Below are 18901 nucleotides of genomic sequence, written 5' to 3'. Positions count from 1 at the left end.
TGACAGCAGCAGTTGATAATTCTACTGCCATTGGGACAATGGAATCAGTCTGTTACATCCTACCTGAAGCCACAACATACCAGAGCTACTCATCGCCACAAGGCTGCTAAACCTGACAAGGCCAAAGAATAAGCTCATAGCAGCATTTACATTTTAAACCAATTTGTTACACTCTCTGCCCACTTCCGGTTGTCTGACAGTGCCTTCAGTGTGCTCCTTCAAGCAGTTTTGAGAATTAACGTTGTTGAATCAATAATGATAAATGCTTGATGGTAGGCAGGGTGGTTTTTCCGCTGCACCATTCATTTCCTCTTTGACAGCTTACTGATACTTGTTGGTGACATTACAGGTTTCGTAGTGAATAAGACATTCTTCACATGCATGGTCTTAAACACTGAAACGTGTTTAAATTCAGCTTGGTGTGGCCATTCTGCACTGCATCTGCCTTGCAGCAACTGCCGTTGGCTTTTTGGCATGTCTTGACCTTGATGCTAGCAGTGGAAGCGGAGGTACCTGCTAAGTGCCCGGTTCTTGGCAGCTATCATCCGTTGAAACTGCATCTTTGCCTGCTTGCTTCTCTTCTCTGAACGGATCAGCGAGGCAAGATCCTCCCTGAAGTCACACGTTGAATCGGGTTCAGATCCTGCACCTGTTTTGCCTTTGTTTCTGCAACACCTTTTAAGAGTTCTGGTCAAATGTCGTTCTGTTTCCTGAGCTGTCGTTGGCTATTACCTACATGGATCTTTAAAAAGGTAAACGGGTCCTTCCTCATTTGTGACTGTGTCAGGGCGGAATCTCAGGTAACAGTGCAGTCATTGAATCATAGGACTGCAGAGTTGGAAGGGACCACAAGGATCATCTAGTCCAACCCCCTGCAATGCGGGACTCTCTCGCCTGTCTTGAGTCATCTGGCTGCCCATCTTCAAGCAGAGTGCTAGCTGGGGAATGATAGGAATTATGTTTATTTAGTTATTTTAAATATTTATATGCTGCTCTTCGCCATCTGGGTCTCCAAACACAAACATGAACTAAAACCATCAAAGTAGCAATCATTGGTGCAAACTGGTGCCTCCAGGAATCAAAACAGTTTTGGCTGAAACTCAGCAGGGACAGTCCCTGTCTGACTTCTAGTGAGAGGGAGTTCCATAGTGTCATTTCACTGAAGGGGGTGACTCCTTGTGCCTCTGGTTCATGTGGGGAGGGGGCTCGCTTGTAATTAGGGATGAAAGAATTGTCAAATTTGGTTTGGTTCATTTTCCCAGTCTTAAATTCAGTTATTCACACTTTGCAGCAATTTTTGTTTTTGTTTTAAATCATCATGACAATTCACCATTATTTTGGCGCAGTTTTCTCCTAATGAAAACATTTTTAGATGCTGTTTCGACTAATGTGCCCATTTTTTTTAGCCAAATTCCCTAATATGGTTCATTTTTAACTGTTATTTTCCCTAATAACTTCATTTTTATGCACACTTTCCCCCAATATATGTATTTCTGTAAACATCGGTTAAGAGAATCTCATTGCAAAATTTGTATAAATGCAAATTTCAAAAGATGTCTTTGTTTCAGTTATCATAAAGTTCTGGAAAGTGCAAATTTGGAAATGTATGCCTGTATAGGGAAGGCACCTGCCTGATGTCAAGAGGCAGGGAGTTCCAAAGTGTTGGTGCTACTTCACCAGAAGATTGATTGATAAATGTGGAATGAATATTATTAATATGGCGTCTATAACCGAGCCAGTTCTGCATATTTTTGTGTGTGTGTGGTAAGGTGGTCTCGCCTTAATATTTTTTTAAAGTCAGCATTTTAGTGTTCTCCTGATATACGCATTTTATGTATGCAATTTTCGCATTATGTACGTTTTTGCAAGCAGATTTCCTTTATGGCATGCATGGCCTAGGGTGAGTCCTGAGGGCCACACAGACCTGAGTTTCCAACTCTCGGTGTAGAAAATACTGAGCTAGATGGACCAATGGTCTGACCTCAAGTTCTTCCCAAAGTTTAATTTTACTATTTCAGTGGTCTTACCGTAGAAGCTTCTGGAAATTGTAATCCTGTGTTTGTATTATGATTATTATATCCTGCTTCTGAACCGGGTACCGATTTCTGTAGTAACGAGAGGAAGCTATTGTTACTGGCTCATTTTAAGTGTGGTTATTCTCTGTGAAAATGGCCTGGTAACTTTCCTGAGTCAAAAACTTCCTGCAGGCCTCTCAAGCCTTGACATATTCAAATCTCCAGAAGCGCCCTCCACCCTTAGCTCGCTGAGGGGAACTAAGGGAGGCAGGAAGTGGTGGCTACCAGAACCCTCTTTTCACTTTTTTTGTATGCAAGGGTGTTCTCAAGAAAGGAAGCTGTTGCTGTGGTTGCCACTGCTGTCTTTGTCCCTCATCTCATCCCTCCAATTTCTGATGCTCAGGTATGAGAGATGATGCACTTGAAGTCAAAACACTGCAACCCACAGAAGAACAACAACAAAAAATTGCTGAGGAATAGAAAACAACCCTAAGAATTCCTCCCCAAAGGGGAAATTCTCTGTCAAGCATCTTCTTCTTTTTTGAAGGGGGGAGGGCAGAGGAGTCAGTCTACTACCGGTAGCTAAGAGAGGTGTGTAGGTGTTGTATGGCAGCCGGGCCGAGTGGCAGGATGTTTGTCAGAGTAGCATGTGCCATTCTGAGGGAGTTTTCCCTCCACGTGGTTGAATGTCTCTCTGCTCTGTACAAGGGCAGAACTAGGAAAGCCAAACCCTCTCTCCTCACATTTATGTTTTCTTATTTCATGCCCTTCACCCTCTCACCTTCCATTCTGCGCATGCTCAAGTGCCCTAGTTGCAGCAACTCAGCCACCCATCTGATTGAGGCCTTACTTTGAGTATGTGTCTGTATAAAAATATGCATTGTTGTTGTTGTTGTTGTTGTTGTTGCTGCTGCTGCTGTGCAGGGGAACCACCTACAATGCCTTGACTCCAGCACTTCATGCATTCCTTCAGTCTAGAATGTTGTTCATGAGGGGAAAGACTCCCAAACCTTGTGCAATTTATTAATTAGGTAACCCTCAGGTAAATGGGCAGCAGGTTTGATATATAATACCGGTATCTAAGTCACTTCTTAAGAATGTTTGAGATGTTAAGTGCTCTATATATGCTTTAGATTAGAATTTGATACATACATATACAAACACACACACACACACACACACAAAAATAACCTAGCCATAGAATCATTTAACTGTAGAGTTGGAAAGGAGGTGAAAGTTTAAGAATCCCTGACAGGAGAGAAAGAGAGAGAAACATATACCATAATAGTTCTTTCTCTCCCCCCTCCCCACCAGCTGTTTTATGTGTATTAATTCCATTGAAAATTGCTTTGCTTCTCATGAGAAGTGATTCATGAATGAAATCAGTAACAATGATATTTAGGCCTCTGCTGGGTTTGTTCAGAAATTTGGTAAACGGAAGGATGGACTGACCAGCTTGGTTTATGTCTCCTGCTGGAAAGACTGGCTCCGCAGTATTAAGGTGCAGGGGAAGGGGGTCAAGGAGCAATTATCTTGCAAGAGGGGGCTTTTCTCTGGGCTCAATTACCATCTTGGGTTAACAGCCCTTGGCTGAGCCTTTGGGCCACCAGCTTCTTTAGCCAGTAATAATCCCTAGGAAATTCCCTGTGGATTAGTCTTGATGTGTTTAAATTACAGTTCTCACATTGATAGGAGCTCAGTTGTTGTTTGGGGTGTGTGTGTTTGTGTGTTGAAGCAGGCTTATTCGGCGTCTGGTTTTTGTTTTGCAAACTTCTTGCAAACGTGGTTCCTGCATAGACTGGTTCAGGAGGGAGGGTGCAATGGACTACAATGTTGATTCCTCTCCTTCCCGTTTTTTCTGCATGCAGGGATTTGAATACTGTAGTGTGGAGGATCATTCGAAGGTGGGATTCCCACAAACTGAAGTGGGTACAGTCTAGGAAGGACTCTAGCATAAAAGTCATCTCTTAACCCATTTCTAAATATGTTGTTGATAGAGTAGAAGGCATTTTCCTTTTGAATCAGGGCCTCTTAGATTTGGTGGGGTTTGATGAAAGGCGTGCAGGGCCTATTTAGACTACAGTATTACCGTACTGGCTGCTTGCAACAATGGCTATGTTCTTCTTCCACTGCCTACACTGCAGGGGGGGCTGCTAACCCTCAGGACTGGCTCATTAAATATATCATTTAATAATATGAATGAATCAGACTGAAGGCCTATTAATCCAGTGACAAATCAGATGCCTCCTTGGAAAACCACAAGAAAGTGAATATGTAAGCAAGTACAGTGGTACCTCTGCAGGGCCGTCTCTAGGCCTGGGCTGGGTGGCGCCAAGGCGCCTGGCCACCAGGGGCGCGGAAGTAGCGCCGAACAGCTGGTGTCTGGGAGCAGCTGCTGCCGGCGCCACCACCACCACCCGCGCGTGCGAGACTCCTGCCTAGAGTGACACCACGCGCCTGCTGCCACTCTAGGCAGGAGTCTCGCTGATTCTGCTTCATGGAGGAAGCTCAATGGCTGTGCGCCACCGCTGTGTCCTGGAGTGGACGCTGGAGGGAGGCGCGGTCCAGGGCGGGAGGCCAAGCCCAGGCCAGCCCCCTGCAAGATGGTGCGCACCGTCCAGGCTCCACCATCCTCCATCTCCGCCCCTCAGCCGCGCGCTACTGCCGCCATGGGGGGCAGGCGCCGGAGGACTCTTGCACCACGGTTCTGGATACCCTTAAGACGTTACTGTACCTCTGGTTACGAACTTTATTTGTTCTGGAGGTCTGTTCTTAACCAGAAACCGTTCTAATGGGGCCTCCCGCTGCCGCCACACGATTTCTGTTCTCATCCTGAAGCAAAATTCTTAACCCGAGGTACTACTTCCAGATTAGCGGAGCCTGTAACTCACAGTGTTTGTAACCCGAGGTGTTTGTAACCCGAGCTACCACTAGAGGGTGCCCCCTCCAATTCGTTCCTCATACCAACCCCCTTCCCTGTCTCAGTTTTCCTCCCCACAGAATTTCTCTCCTCCTCGCTTTGTCTGGGCCTGCATCTCTGCCCTTCAGATCCCATTTCCCCATTTCCTCTCTATGCCTTGCCAGGGCTGCCTGATGGCCCTGCAGCTCACCACACTGTGTAGTTTGCAGCTCCACCTGTCTGTGGGTAAGTGAACTGCAGCATGACAACATCCTTATGATTTTTTATATTAGAGAGTGATATCAGGTACCAAGGAGCATGTCAAAGAGGTGCATCTTCAGCCTGCAATGGAAACTGCATAATGAAGGTGCCAGATGTATCTCTGTGGTGAGGGAATTCCACATCTGCCCCAGAGAATGCCCTCTCCTGGGGCACCCCACCACCCCAAAGCTTCAGAGGATGGTGGAGCGGTCAAAAGGGGTCCCTCTGATTTTCTAGACAGGATAATAATAATAATAAAAAGGTAAAGGTAAAGGGACCCCTGACCATTAGGTCCAGTCGTGACCGACTCTGGGGTTGCGCGCTCATCTCGCATTATTGGCCGAGGGAGCCGGCGTATAGCTTCCAGGTCATGTGGCCAGCATGACAAAGCTGCTTCTGGCAAACCAGAGCAGCGCACGGAAACGCCGTTTACCTTCCCGCCGAAGCGGTCCCTATTTATCTACTTGCATTTTGACGTGCTTTCGAACTGCTAGGTTGGCAGGAGCTGGGACCAAGCAACGGGAGCTCACCCCGTCACAGGGATTCGAACCGCCGACCTTCTGATCAGCAAGCCCTAGGCTCAGTGGTTTAACCACAGCGCCACCTGGGTCCCAATAATAATAATACCACAATAATAATAAATATAATAGCACAGTCTTGCGAAAAAATGCCTTGAACTTCTATCTGTTTAGGAAATGGGTGAGCAAAATGTTGTGAGACACTCTCCCCCTCTCCCCGCCCCTTCCTCAGTTCTGAAAGAATTTCCTTTTATCTGGAAAACCAAGCCCTGGAGAAGCTGATCTGTTGGAGGGGTGTTTGCTCACTCCCATTCAAGCAGAGGGAATATTAATGTCCCTTAAGGGCATGTTTGTTGCTCCTTGGATCTCTTAGCTGGGGTAGTTTTATTTGGGGGTGGGGTTGCTTCTTTTAATGCCTTTGGTTTACCAAAGTGTGGAGACGATGGCCCTGTGCTGCACCCCACCCCAATCTTCTCGGAGGTACTGGGGCGACATTAAAATGGTTTGTGCCTTAATGGGCAATCTGTAATTAACTCTGAGAGTTTCACTCGGGAAAAGATTGTGGTGGTGCAGGGCTAGTGTTTAAAAAATAAATCAACCCACAAATGGGAGAGGGAAGAATGCCTGGGGGATAGGAACAGTTTGTAGGTCATGCTGCATTTTCATCTTTAGAAAAATGAGGGCTGGTGAGAGAAAGGAGGACAAATCCACACAATAGCACTTACGTCGATACACCATGGATGTTCTCATTGTTGTGTTTCCCCGTTTTCTGTAGCTGATCCCACAATAACTACTACACACACAGTTTCTATGTACAAATAAAACAAGTATGAGCCGAGACCAAATCATGCATTTTAATGTGATGTGTTGTTTGATCCAAGTTTCTGGTCCTTATGACTGCTTAAAAAAAGAGTAAAAATGTGTAGGACGCATCTGTTGAGGCCAAGTGGGGTGATTAATCGCAAGATGTTCCTCTCCTCATGCAAATGGCACAGTCCAGTGTGTAAAATAATTTCTGCAGGTAGCAGGAATCATTTCCTCTACTCTTCTGCACAGTGTTGGGATAAAATTAAACACAGACTTTTCCTTTTCTCTTTGCACACGCTGAACTGCACAACAGCCCTGTTCTACCTTTCCCTGCACAAGTACAGACTGCGAAAATATTTCTTCTTTGCTTTGTGAAACCACTAGTGCACGTCAGGATCAGGTTATTTAAGGATTTGCTCTGCAAAAGAATAATCTGACAAAGAATGCTTTTGTTCTAAATCCTCTGGAGAAGAAAATCTCAGGAGGTTTGTGAAAATCCAAACTACGAAGCACCATTTAGTTACTTTTTGTTGGAAAGCAAGACAGGTGTGTACATTGATATGATCCTCATACCGATCTTCAGGATTTTTAAAAGCATTTTTAGGAGTGTTAACTGGAGACAGGATAATATGACACCCCCTACCAGCATCCTTTTTTGTTGTTTGTTAATTATAATTTGTGCTCCTGGTGTCAGGGTGTTAATAACGGATACTGTTAGCACCCACAAAAGCTTCTGGGTGAGCATAAGAAGAACACTGCTGGTTCAGGTCTGCATCCTGTTCTCACATTGGCCAACCTAATGCCCCTAATGAGAAGCCCCAAAGCAGGACATGGGTGCAACAGCAACTCTCCCCATCTGCAGTTTCCAGAGACTGGTCTTCAGAAGCATTCCAGCCTCCAACCACGCAGGCAGAGTCTTGCCACCTTGGCTGGTAGCCTTCCATAGCCGCCTTCTGCGGAAATTCATGCAGGCCTCTTTTAAAGCCATCAAGGTTGGTGGGCATCACTGCCTCCTGTGGGAGCGAATTTCACTATTTCACTATGCTCTGCGTGGAGAAGTCCTTCGCTTTGTCTGGTCTGAATGTTCCAACGTCCAGCTTCACTGGCTGTGCACGAGTCCCAGAGTTACGAGAGAGGGAGGAAAACTTTTCTCCACTCCATGCATAATTTTATAAACTTCTTATCTGTCATTTTAGCTTGCCAGAACAGAAGCTACAGTATTGTCTTACTTCCCCAGCCTTGAGGGAGGGAAAGAACCTGGAGGTTGGGGGAAAGGATTGGAAGGAATCAGCACAGAGGGTTAGGCATCTCTGTCTTGCTGCTGATGGATTCTCCACTGCATTCAGCTGAAACTTCAGCAAAACGTGGAGTGGAGAAGTCACGTCAGCTTAGTGCCTGAACTTGCGGTTTCCTGCAAAGATCCGATCTCTTCCCCCTCTGATATTTCCTGTCCGCCCTCAGTTTTTGTGTGCATTTGTCCTTTTCCGTTCTTGCAGGGGAGCCTGCAGGGCTGGTGTCGCAGCCATCAGGCAGTGAGCAACTTCCTCCAACCAAGGTTGGAGAATGCTGTGGCCTTTTGAGGCTCCTCTCCCCCCCCCACTGCTTTTCCTAGGCTCCACCCCCTTTGATAGAAGCAGGGTCTTTAAAGGGCCAATCCACCCTGCCCCGCTTGCAAGCAGGCCCATGTTAAGTGTTCCTTCGCCTCCTCCTGGGAGCGTTCCCTACCCTGGTGAGGGTAGGTTAGGAGGCCCCCAGTTCCTCAGGCCCAGGGATAAGCTAATAGAATCGTAGAACTGTAGGGTTGAAAGGGGACCCCAAGGGTCATCTAGTCCACCCCCTGCAATGCAGGAGTCTCAAATAGATCATACATGACAGGTGGCTATCCAACCTCTACAGTGGTACCTCTAGTGATGAACTTAATTCGTTCCGGAGGTCCGTTCTTAACCTGAAACTGTTCTTAACTAGAGGCGTGCTTTTGCTAATGGGGCCTCTTGCTGCTGCTGCTGCTGCTGCTGCTGCACCAGAGCCGGCCCTATGTGCAGGCTGGGTGGCGCAGGGCACCATGGCGCCGGCCCGCCAGGAGGGCGCCGCGAGCTGCGCCCACCCGCTGGCCGACCAGTCCGCCGCGCAGCTGCGCCTGCCCGCCCGCCTGCCGCGCAGCAGTGCCTGTTGCACCCGCGCTGCGCGCTGCGCCCCCCTGCCCACCGCGCTGGGAAACGGGGCGGGAGGGCGCCGGAGGGATCCGGCGCACCACGGCTCTGGGGGCGCTTAAGACGGCGCTGTGCTGCACCGCCGGCACACGATTTCCGTTCTCATCCCGGGGCAAAGTTCTCAACTCAAGGTAAATCTTCCAGGTTAGCGGAGTTTGTAACCTGAAGTGTTTGTAACTCGAGGTGCCACTGTACTTTAAAATCTCCAAGGGAAGGAGAGTCCACCACCTCTGAAGGGAGTCTGTTCCACTGCCAAACTGCTCTTACTGATGTGCATGAAGATCCTGGCTGTAGTTGTATGGACCTTGATACTATGGGATCTGGTGCATCTGCTCTTGGTCCCTCATGTCCCCATATTGGTTCTGCATCTTTTGATTCTGTGTCTCCATTGCTGCTGGACGCTGGAGGCCATTCAGACACTGTTGGTGGAAGAGGGGTGGGTGGATGGAGGTAGTGTGCCGCCCCCAGCAGCAAGATCCCGGTGGGCTGCTATCGTGGCTGCACCCCGCCCGTGCTGGGCGCCACCACCCGCAGGCGGTGTGCCACGCCCCTGGAACATGCAGCAGCCCCGCCCCTGCCTGCTATCCACTCCCCCCCCCCCGATGCCAGAGCATGAAGCTCCGCCACTGCATTCAGACCTTCTTGAACTTCTCTGCTCCAGTTGGTCAATAGAAGGACTTATTAACTGAGAGCTTGGATCTGAGCTTGCACATTTCCTCCTCCTCCCTGATCACTTTTCTTTTTGTGCTGCATCTTTTTCTTTTTTTTAAGAGCACAATCCTGACTCTGCAACCTCTGACTTTGCATCTCTTGGTTTGCTGCTGGTCTCTGGGCTCATGACAACATTAGGGAATGGCTTTTTATACAGGGTTGTTGTGTTTTTTAAGTCTTGCTTCATCATTTATATTGTACATTGCCCTGTTGCAAACATGGTTGGAAAGAAAAGAGTTTGTCTTTCCAGAGAGGCTCATGCTGGAGGCTTCATTAGTACCTCATTTACACTGCAATTTTTATAAATGAAAAAACAACAACAGGTTATACCCAATTCAGTCCTACACAGAGTAGGCCCACTGAAGTTAATGGAATGAATTGAGCAATATCCATTGTTTTCAGTGTGTCTGCTCTGAAAGGTTGTACTGGCCGCAGCCCAAAGTAATTAAGCACACACTTAGGCAGATGGATAAGTATTTTTGAATACCTTTTATTATCCACATGCTTTCAGCACACCCCAAAATTAACCCTTTCTTTTCCTGTGATCAAAAGCCAAGTATTGCTGGGGAATTTCCCAATGGGATTGTTGACATATTTCCTCCCCAGTCGATTTAAATATAACTCCTATATATTGTACACTATATGGTTTGTCAGGGTCCCCTTCGTATCCCTCCCCCCTTTTTTTTTACACTGCTGCATGCTGAAAGATACCATATGGCTGTCCTGGATCAACCATCCAAGTTTGACCTTAATCTTCAGTTAATATTTGTTTTTCGACAGATTTAACACAAATCTGGTTTTGACTTGGCGCATACAATAGAAATTTCTTTTAACTGTTCAGGCAGGGCTAGGCTTGGATTGGTACAGTACATGTTTTTCTGTGTGTCTCCTTTTTGCTGTGCCTATAAAAGGATTTTTTGTTTTGCTTCAGTTGTGTTGGATAGGGCTCTGGTTTTCAAACTAGGAACACAGGAAGATGTCTTATATCCAGTGAGACTACTGGTCTGTACAGCCCAGTATTTTCTACATTGTTTGCAAAGCAGATGCCGCCTTTCCTTTCAAATAAAGTAAGGTTCTAGTCAAATAAAGTAAGGTTCTAGTTATTTATAACATCCCATCACTTAGAACCATGAAGACTAGAATCTTACTTTATATTTAGGGGACGGACCACAGCTCAGCGGTAGAGCCTCTGCTTTGCATGCAAAAGGCCCCTGGTATATGCCCCAATTGCATCTCTAGGTAGGTCTAGACCAGGTATCCCCAAACTTCAGCCCTCCAGATGTTTTGGACTACAATTCCCATCTTCCCCGACCACTGGTCCTGTTAGCTAGGGATCATGGGAGTTATAGGCCAAAACATCTGGAGGGCCGCGGTTTGGGGATGCCTGCTCTAGACCTACCTGGAGATGCAATTGGGGCATATACCAGGAGCCTTTTGCATGCAAAGCAGAGGCTCTACCGCTGAACTGTGGTCCGTCCCCTAAATATAAAGTAAGATTCTAGTCTTCATGGTTCTAAGTGATGGGATGTTATAAATAAGAAGCTGCCTTGCGTCAAACCCTTGGTCCATGTAGCTCTGTATTGCCTACACCAGTGTTTCTCAACCAGTGTGCCTCCGGATGTTTTGGGACTACAACTCCCATCATTCCTGACCACTGGTCTTGCTAGCTAGGGATGATGGGAGTTGTATTCCCAAAACATCTGGAGGCACACTGGTTGAGAAACACTGGTCTACACTGACTGCCAGTAGCTCTCTGAGGGTTTCTGGCAGGGAGTCTCCCCCAGTGTTCAAAATTTGCCAGGCACCAGGTGCATTTCGCACCTGGCTGTCGGCCACTTGTGACCAAGTGAAGATGCCAGGGCCCCACCATCTGGAGGTGTATGCCTGGGGATCATTGGCTCCTGACTGTTTTCACACACGAACAACACCCCATCCTGTAGAATTCCACCTGTGACATTTTATCCGCACAATCAGAATGGATTTCAGGAAAACAAAAAGTTGTTTTTGAGAAATACGACTTTTGAGACTTCTGGCCCCAAATTGGCACCTAGGCATTCCGTTTTGGTGACTGCTTTAAGGAGCCATTTGGCACCTAGCTTATATACCTGAGTTTCTTTTTCTTTTTTAATGGATTTTTTTTACAACATAACACAACCCCCACCCCACCCCCAATACACAAATCCACCCTCATTAAATGTGAACATAACATACAATGAACATAACCTACAACAATACAACCAACCAAATAAAAGACTTCCTTTATCCTGTATCTGGCCTCCTTATTTACTTCTTATAAACTATTTCCTTTATGAATAATTATTAAGATATTTCTAATTATAACTTAAATATCCACAAGGTCTCCTGCAGACATTAATCAAGACAAGTCCAGGTATGTATTTTAGGGCACTGTTTTGTGTTTTTGAGACCTCTAATTGCCTCTGTTCAATATACTCTAATTCAGGCATCCCCAAACTGCGGCCCTCCAGATGTTTTGGCCTACAACTCCCATGATCCCTAGCTAACAGGACAAATGGTCGGGGAAGATGTGAATTGTAGTCCAAAACATCTGGAGGGCCGAAGTTTGGGGATGCCTGCTCTAATTGAATCTAGCCAGTTCAATATACTCTAACAGTTTATCTTGCCATTCTTTTTTTGTTGGCACAATATCTATCTATCTATCTATCTATCTATCTATCTATCTATCTATCTATCTATCTATCTATCTACCTATCATCTATCTATCTATCTGAGTTTCTAGCACTGCTGTCCCAGTCCTGCCTGAAGATACCATTGGGGATTGAACTCACTGCGACTTGCATGCAGAGCAGATACTCCACCACCGAGCCACAGCCCTTCCGTGTTCTGCCCCCCCCCCCCCCAGTGGCACTGAATTCTCTTTCTTTGTCATCTCTGGCATGCCAGTTTTTGAGGACTGGTTCTTCACAACTGGGGAGAGTTACTCCAGAGAGAGAGAGAACGTGAGTGTTGCATCTCCACCTGGCTCTTCTCCACAGCAACATCATATTCTTGCCCAGGATTAGGAAACCCTTTTTGTCCTGAGGGCTGTAACCCCTTTACATGCAAACTTCCAGGGGCCACATTAGTAATAGACACATCTTTGGAATGGGCTGGCTTATTTGGGGGCAAAATATATTTTGGGGGGATGCTATAGGAAGACAATGCAAGTGAGATCAGGGGCTGGGGAAAATTTTTATGACTTGAGGGCCACATTCCGTTCTAAGTAACTTTCTGGGAGCCCATCCCAGTGGTGGTCAGGGCCAGAGGCAAAAATGGGCCAAGCTACATATGCCAATTTTACTCCTGCACAGTAGGCTAGTTTCTGCATTTAATTGCATGCCCAGGAAGCAGGAGGCATTAATGTCCAGAAACTATGTCCAGGAAGCAGGAGGCATTCATTATCAGGGTTCAATGACACATCCTAGCCAGGCAGAAACACTCACGGAAGATGTGTGAGTTATGGATTTTTACCCTGCCAATATGCATTAGCACTCTGGGCTTAAGTGTTTCTGAGGCATTTAGTTACAAATCTGAACTGATTCTCGGAACCGCTTTTGCTTGCTCCAGTGGTTTATAAAAGACAGCAGATGGGTCATTGCTCAGTGGTAGGACATCTGCCTTGCATGCCCAAGGTCTTGGGTTCAATCCCTGATATCTCCAGGTAGAGCTGAGAAAGACCTGTGCTTGAAAACATGAGAGAGAGAGAGAGCTGCTGTCAGTCAGAGTGGACAACACTGGGCCTAGGTTGCCTGATTTGGTATAAGGCAGATTCCTGTGCTCCAGGTCAACGTGATGTGGTGTGCAAAGGCCTTGTACTTGCTATCTGCTACTTGTAAGAATACCAGAAGAGCCTGGTGTTTGGGTTAGCCCAAAGGGGGGGTCCATCAAAGTCCAGCATCCTGTTTTCACAGTGGCCAAGCAGATGCCGCAGTGGGAAGCCCGCAAGCAAGACCTGAATGCGACAGCAACTTGACACTCCACCTTGTGATTCCTAGCAATTGCTACTCACAGGAATACACGGGCGCCAGCATATTTCCCACCCACCCAGAGCAACTTCTCCATTTCACATGCAGTATGTCAACTAGGTTTCCAGGGTGGCAGCTGGAAAGGCCTGTCCTGGCATCTAGGAAGCCGCCTGCATAGGGGAGAACGTCGGTTTGGAGAGCCTTTCAACCAGCGCTGTGCGTTGTGAAGGGAGGCAAAACATCCTTGATTTTATACATGGACAATGAAGACTGCACACAATATGGTTGCATTTTCTATAGCTGCAATAGGAAGCTATGATGAAACATCTCAGCAGGGAGCTGGGGGCGGAAAATAAATTTACAAGGCAAAAAAAAAAAAAGTGTGATTGCTCTTTTCCAGAGTGTTAAGGAAGGAATTACCTCTAGGAAATAACCTGTTCTCCAGGACAATTAAAAATATATATATATTTGTGGGGGTGGGGTGGGGGAGCTCACTCAATTTACAATACATGGTGGCTTGTAAATATGAAGGCCAGTTTTATGCAATGCACCAGAAGCAGCTCTTGACATGCCTGTTTAGTGAGGCTGGCCTGGGATTCTTTTGGAGTGGTGTTTTATCAATGGCTGTGGAAGCTGCAATTCTGAAATAAGGCAGAGGCTAAAACCCGAAGGTGGTTGTGCAGGATTGCCTGCCCATCCCCAGTGAACATAAGAAGAGCCTTTCTGGATCAGGCCAGTGGACTATGTAGTCCAGCATCCTATTCTCATAGCAACCAGTCAGATGCCTCAATGGGAAGCCTGCAAGGAGGACCTAAGAACAAGAGCAACACTCTCCCCACTTGCGATTCGCAGCAACTTTTATTCAGAGGCACACTACCTCTGATAGTTGAAGGTGAGCATCATGCCTAGTGGCCATCAGATAGACTTATCCTCCATGAATCTGTCATCTTTTAAAGCCACCCAAGTTGTTGTCCTTCACGGCCACCTGTGAAGAAGTCCTTTATTTCATTTGTCTTGAATCCTCCAACATTCAGCTTCATTGGATGTCTGTGAGTTTGGGTATTAAGAGAGAGGGAGAAAAAACCTTCCTCTTTCCACTTTTTCTGTGCCTTGTATAATTTTGTACACTGTCTATCATGCCTCCCCATACCTTTTCTCTAAAGCATCCATGCTATATGGATGCACACATGTGTGCAACAGGGGAAAGATGAACTGGGAGCCACAGTGAACAGCACAATGTCTAACACTGGAATTAATTTTTGAAGTTACCCCGATCCGGCTGGAATTCTGGATGTGTGGAACAGTGGGTGTTGGGCCAGCCTTGCAAATAACCCTACTAAAGTTACTAGCCTGCATAGTTAATTTGATAGTTTGTTAGTAGCACAGAAATACAGGCGGCTGACCGCTTAGCAAGGCTGGTGGAGCATGCAGAGGATCCACCTTATACCAAGTGTGTGGGTGACAGAGTCACTAGTAATCCCTTGGCCAGCCCACTTGTTTTCCACACTAGCCATAGAAGGAACCAGCCCATTGAACTCACCATTCCCCTGTGACTACCAGGCAAGTTGTTAAATGCAAGGCTGAAGCTGGAGGAGCCGTCTCACCCTGATCACTATATTGGACACTTTTGGGCTGATTCCCACCAGCAAAACGTTGCCCCCCAGCAAATTCAGGTTGCGAAATTAAAGTGGATTTGGTGCTTGTGTGTGACATAAACCCCCTTCCAAAAATCAATTTGAAAACTGGACTCTTTTGCAGTAAGGTGACAGGAAAATGCTCCAGAAAGTGTGGGAATTCCCTGGGGAAACAGTGTGGCAGCAATGCTTCTGAATGCAAGTTGCTGGAAACCATTGGAGGGGGGGGGGGTTGCTCTTGTGCTCAGGTCCTGCTTGCAGGCTTCCCATGCAGGCACCTGGTTGGCCACTGTGAGAAGAGGATGCTGGACTAGATGGGGCCACTGGCCTGATCCAGCAAGGCTCCTCTTAGGTTCTTATATGTTTGTAGAAGCTCTCTGCAATTTAAATCAGGATTAATGTTCAATAAATGGGCAGTCTGGAATAGATCCTGAGATTTCTATCAGCCCCGAACTCACAGATTGTTCCTGTGGAGAGGCTCATTCTGACAGAAATCCAAGCAAAACTTTGAGCCTTTTTTTTTTATCTCACCGATTTTGACAGAAGAACCCAAACAGATGCTTTATGAACTCTTCTGTTGAAATCTCTGGGGCTTGTTAGTGCTAAGCTCTGGCTGGATCATAACCTTAATTTTTCTCCCCTACTTATCCCATGAATTATGATGGTTGGTTTTTTTTAAAACCCTCTTAGCATGGAAAACTGTCCCCAGCCGACAGGTGCACTAAACAAAAGCATAAGCGCACACACACACACACACACACACACACACACACATACATATATATATATATATATATATATATATATATATATATATATATCTTTATTGGTGATATCATTAAATATTGATGGTGTCCTATAAGCACAATATCACACATCCATTTGGTTGATGGAGAATTAATTTGGATCGGAGGGTAAGCAACTCTTTCAAGAACCTCCGTCAAGAAAATGGATTTCTCTCTGTGTTAAGCAAAGGAAGATGTCTCTCTCTATAGCTCCCAACTGAACCTGTCGTTCTAGCAGATGAATTTCAAAAGTGCATACGGGTAGCATGTATAATTTACTGCTCCCGCATATATTGAAAAATAGATGCTCTCAGCTCTGTAAAGAATTTAAAAGGCCTTTGCTTTCAAGGGTTCCTGGAAAGCGAGCAGAGTGTGGATTGCAATCTAGGACATACCCTGATTCCATCACCCTCCACTGTGGATGCCCTTGTCCCTCTAAAGCAGTGTTATTCAAGCTTGAGCCCCCAGATGCTGTTACAACTCCCATCATCATTGACTCATAGCTGCCAAGTCTCCCGTTTTTCGCGGGGAAACCCCCATATTTTAAACCGTTTCACACTGGCAGCCCGGATTGGAAAAAATCCCGTAAATCCCCTGGATTTCAGTACCTGCCAGGGAGGCTCCTTCTGCGCATGTATGGACATGCGCAGAACCGATTTCGGGTGCCCTGCCCATGTCTGGGCACTGGAAGGCAGCGCCGGCACCGGAAGTCGCTTCTATGCATGTCTGGAAGTGACTTCCGATGCCGGCGCTGCTGATGCGGGTTTTTCTAACCAGGAGTTGGAAGGTACGTTGACCATTGGCTGGGGCCCAAGGCTAGAGAACATCAGGACTGTGGGCCAAATGTGCCTGCCGAACCTCTCCATATGGCAGTTGGGACACTTCCCTCTTTCCAGACTTTGTGCCCTTGTCCCTGGCTTGCTAGCCTTCTGTATGCAGGGAACACGCTGTTTGTATGGAGGAGCCACCAGCCAGAGTTTATCCCTTGGAGCATGAGTTAGGCTAAGTCACTGCTTTGGTATTGCTGCAACATTTCTAAATGTGGCATTCTTAGTAGTAATGGTCGAAGCCACAGAGTACAAATGAAAGAACTTGGGGAGGGGAGGGGAAGGCTTGCAAAAATTGTGTAAATTTAATGGATGCATGAGTTCCAGCTAAATTATTCATTCCCCTAGTTGAACAAGTGCCTTTGTCTGCTTTTAATGGGTCAGCATTCTTTGCAAATATTTTCACTTTTTTCTTTCTTTCCCCACCTACCACCATGCATTCATGTATTTATTTCTGTGGGGGGCTCTTGTTAACTTCTGTTTTTTGTTTTTTAAACCTGCCTAGAGACTTCTTTTTGGGGGGGGAATTTGGGGTCTGATGCGGTCTGTGAAATCATGGTTTTGTTGGTTTTAAAAAATCTGCTTTTTTTGTTTCTCCTACTCACCCTCAAATATCCAAATTTCCTTCTATATCTATCTATCTACCCATCCATTTGTCTATGAATCAACATGAGGCATTGGGTTTAACTGGATCCAGCATTACACAAACACTCTTGGAAGTTTCCAGCTCTCTCAGAGACACACAGATGTCCATATTAAATGGGGTAGTCATGTTTGGGACGCTGTTCTACATTTCAAATTAGAATACTGACTCATTCTCCACATCATGCGCCTTGGAGAAGGCAGGGAAGTCAGTGAAACTCATAGTCAGTGTAGTGGATAGAGTGCTGAACTAGGACTTAGGAGACCAAAGTTCAAATCCCTACTTGGCTGTTAAGCTTATTGGGTGTGCTCTTCAGCCAATCACTGCCTCCCAGCCTAACCTACCTCACAGGGTTGTTGTTGCGGGGAATAAATGAGGAGGATATGTATATATATGTTCCCACTGTGTGCGTGGATGTAACACCCTTCCTCCATAACCGCTGAACTGAATTCCAACAAATTTGGCCATGACGTTCCATGCCCATCAGGGAGGGATGTGGCATAAATTTTTTTCCAAAAAACCACACCTTTCACACTTAAAATAAGAATTAAACACAAAAATGGCGCCCAAATTTTATATCACCAGCAGAATGTCTGAAGACTCCCAACAGCATCCAATAGAAAGACAGATTGCACCCTGCTGCCTCCAAAGCCGCGCCACAAGATGACATCACAAAATTCCACAGCAACCAACTGAAAACAGGCCTTTGCAAGGCCCAACATTGTCCAGCAGACTGAATAGGCCGCAGCAGACTAGGCCACTTTCCAGACTAGGCCAAGTGGAGGTAGGGGCCTGCCTGGGGTGGGGGGTGGGGTGGGGCCAAATAGGGGGCAGGGATAGGTAATGGGTCAGAACAGGGTGGGGGGAGACTCAGGGATGAAATTGCCCTCTCCACAGTATCTCACCTTGGATTTGCAGACTAGGCCACTTTCCAGACTAGGCCAAGGGGAGGTAAGGGGCTGCCTGGATGGGGGCCCCCCGAATAGGTCATAAGTTGGGACAGGGTGGGCCCAATCACAGGGATGAACCGGGGGATAGGGGGAGGAGGGACAGAACAGGGTGGGGGGAGACACAGGGATGTGCGTATGTAAACATAACACACGAAAAACGGGGACTCTGAAGGTGAGGGGAGTCTGAAGGTTCCATTTAACAAACTGAGCCACTGCAACGCATGGCAGGGCCAACTAGTATGCAACAAATAAATAGGTATATAACCACCGTGGTTTGCTTTAGTGTTATATGCCCCAAATTCAGAGCTAGCACAGTCTACTTCCATCTCCTCCTCCTCTGCTGTGGATGCAAGGAAGTGGTTGAAAGACTTTCCTTCCTTTTCCAACTAGCTGGGGTTCCTTGTTATTGTCTGAACGCTGAGAAATGGTGCTTTGTGTTCACTGTGGGTTTCCCCAAAGGGGTTGGTATTGATGCCCTTTGGGATCAATGGGACAGTGTGCAGGGAGTAAGCAAAGACCTAGGATTCTCAAAGGGTATAGTCATACTCAGAGTAGGTCCAATGAAATTAATGGACACGACTAACTTATATCTTACACCAGCGCTGTTCTACGCTGACTGGCAGTAGCTTTCCAAGCAGGAGACATGCCCTACTCCGCC

General features: G+C 46.6%; 1 protein-coding gene across 30 annotated transcripts in view; it reads left to right on the top strand.

Moving 5' to 3' along the window:
* FNBP1 (formin binding protein 1) overlaps nt 1–18901 on the top strand; it is a 121314-nt gene that overhangs the window by 11515 nt on the left and 90898 nt on the right. For 25 of the 30 annotated variants that reach the window (XR_015948759.1, XR_015948758.1, XM_088665294.1 and 22 more), the window contains exon 1: nt 350–752. The exons of the other annotated variants lie outside the window; for them this stretch is intronic. Coding sequence is in view for 23 of the 25 variants with exons in the window: in XM_088665294.1 (XP_088521420.1) it covers nt 696–752 (57 nt within the window). In the remaining 2 variants the exon portion in view is untranslated. Of the gene's footprint in view, nt 1–349; nt 753–18901 lie in introns of those variants that run through there. 30 annotated transcript variants of the gene reach the window in all.

This window comes from Zootoca vivipara, chromosome Z2 (genome assembly GCF_965207765.1).
Source record: "Zootoca vivipara chromosome Z2, rZooViv2.hap1.1, whole genome shotgun sequence".
Lineage (NCBI taxonomy): Eukaryota > Metazoa > Chordata > Lepidosauria > Squamata > Lacertidae > Zootoca > Zootoca vivipara.
The sequence above is the reverse complement of the archived record's forward strand: the minus strand, read 5'-3'. Positions and strand labels throughout refer to the sequence as shown.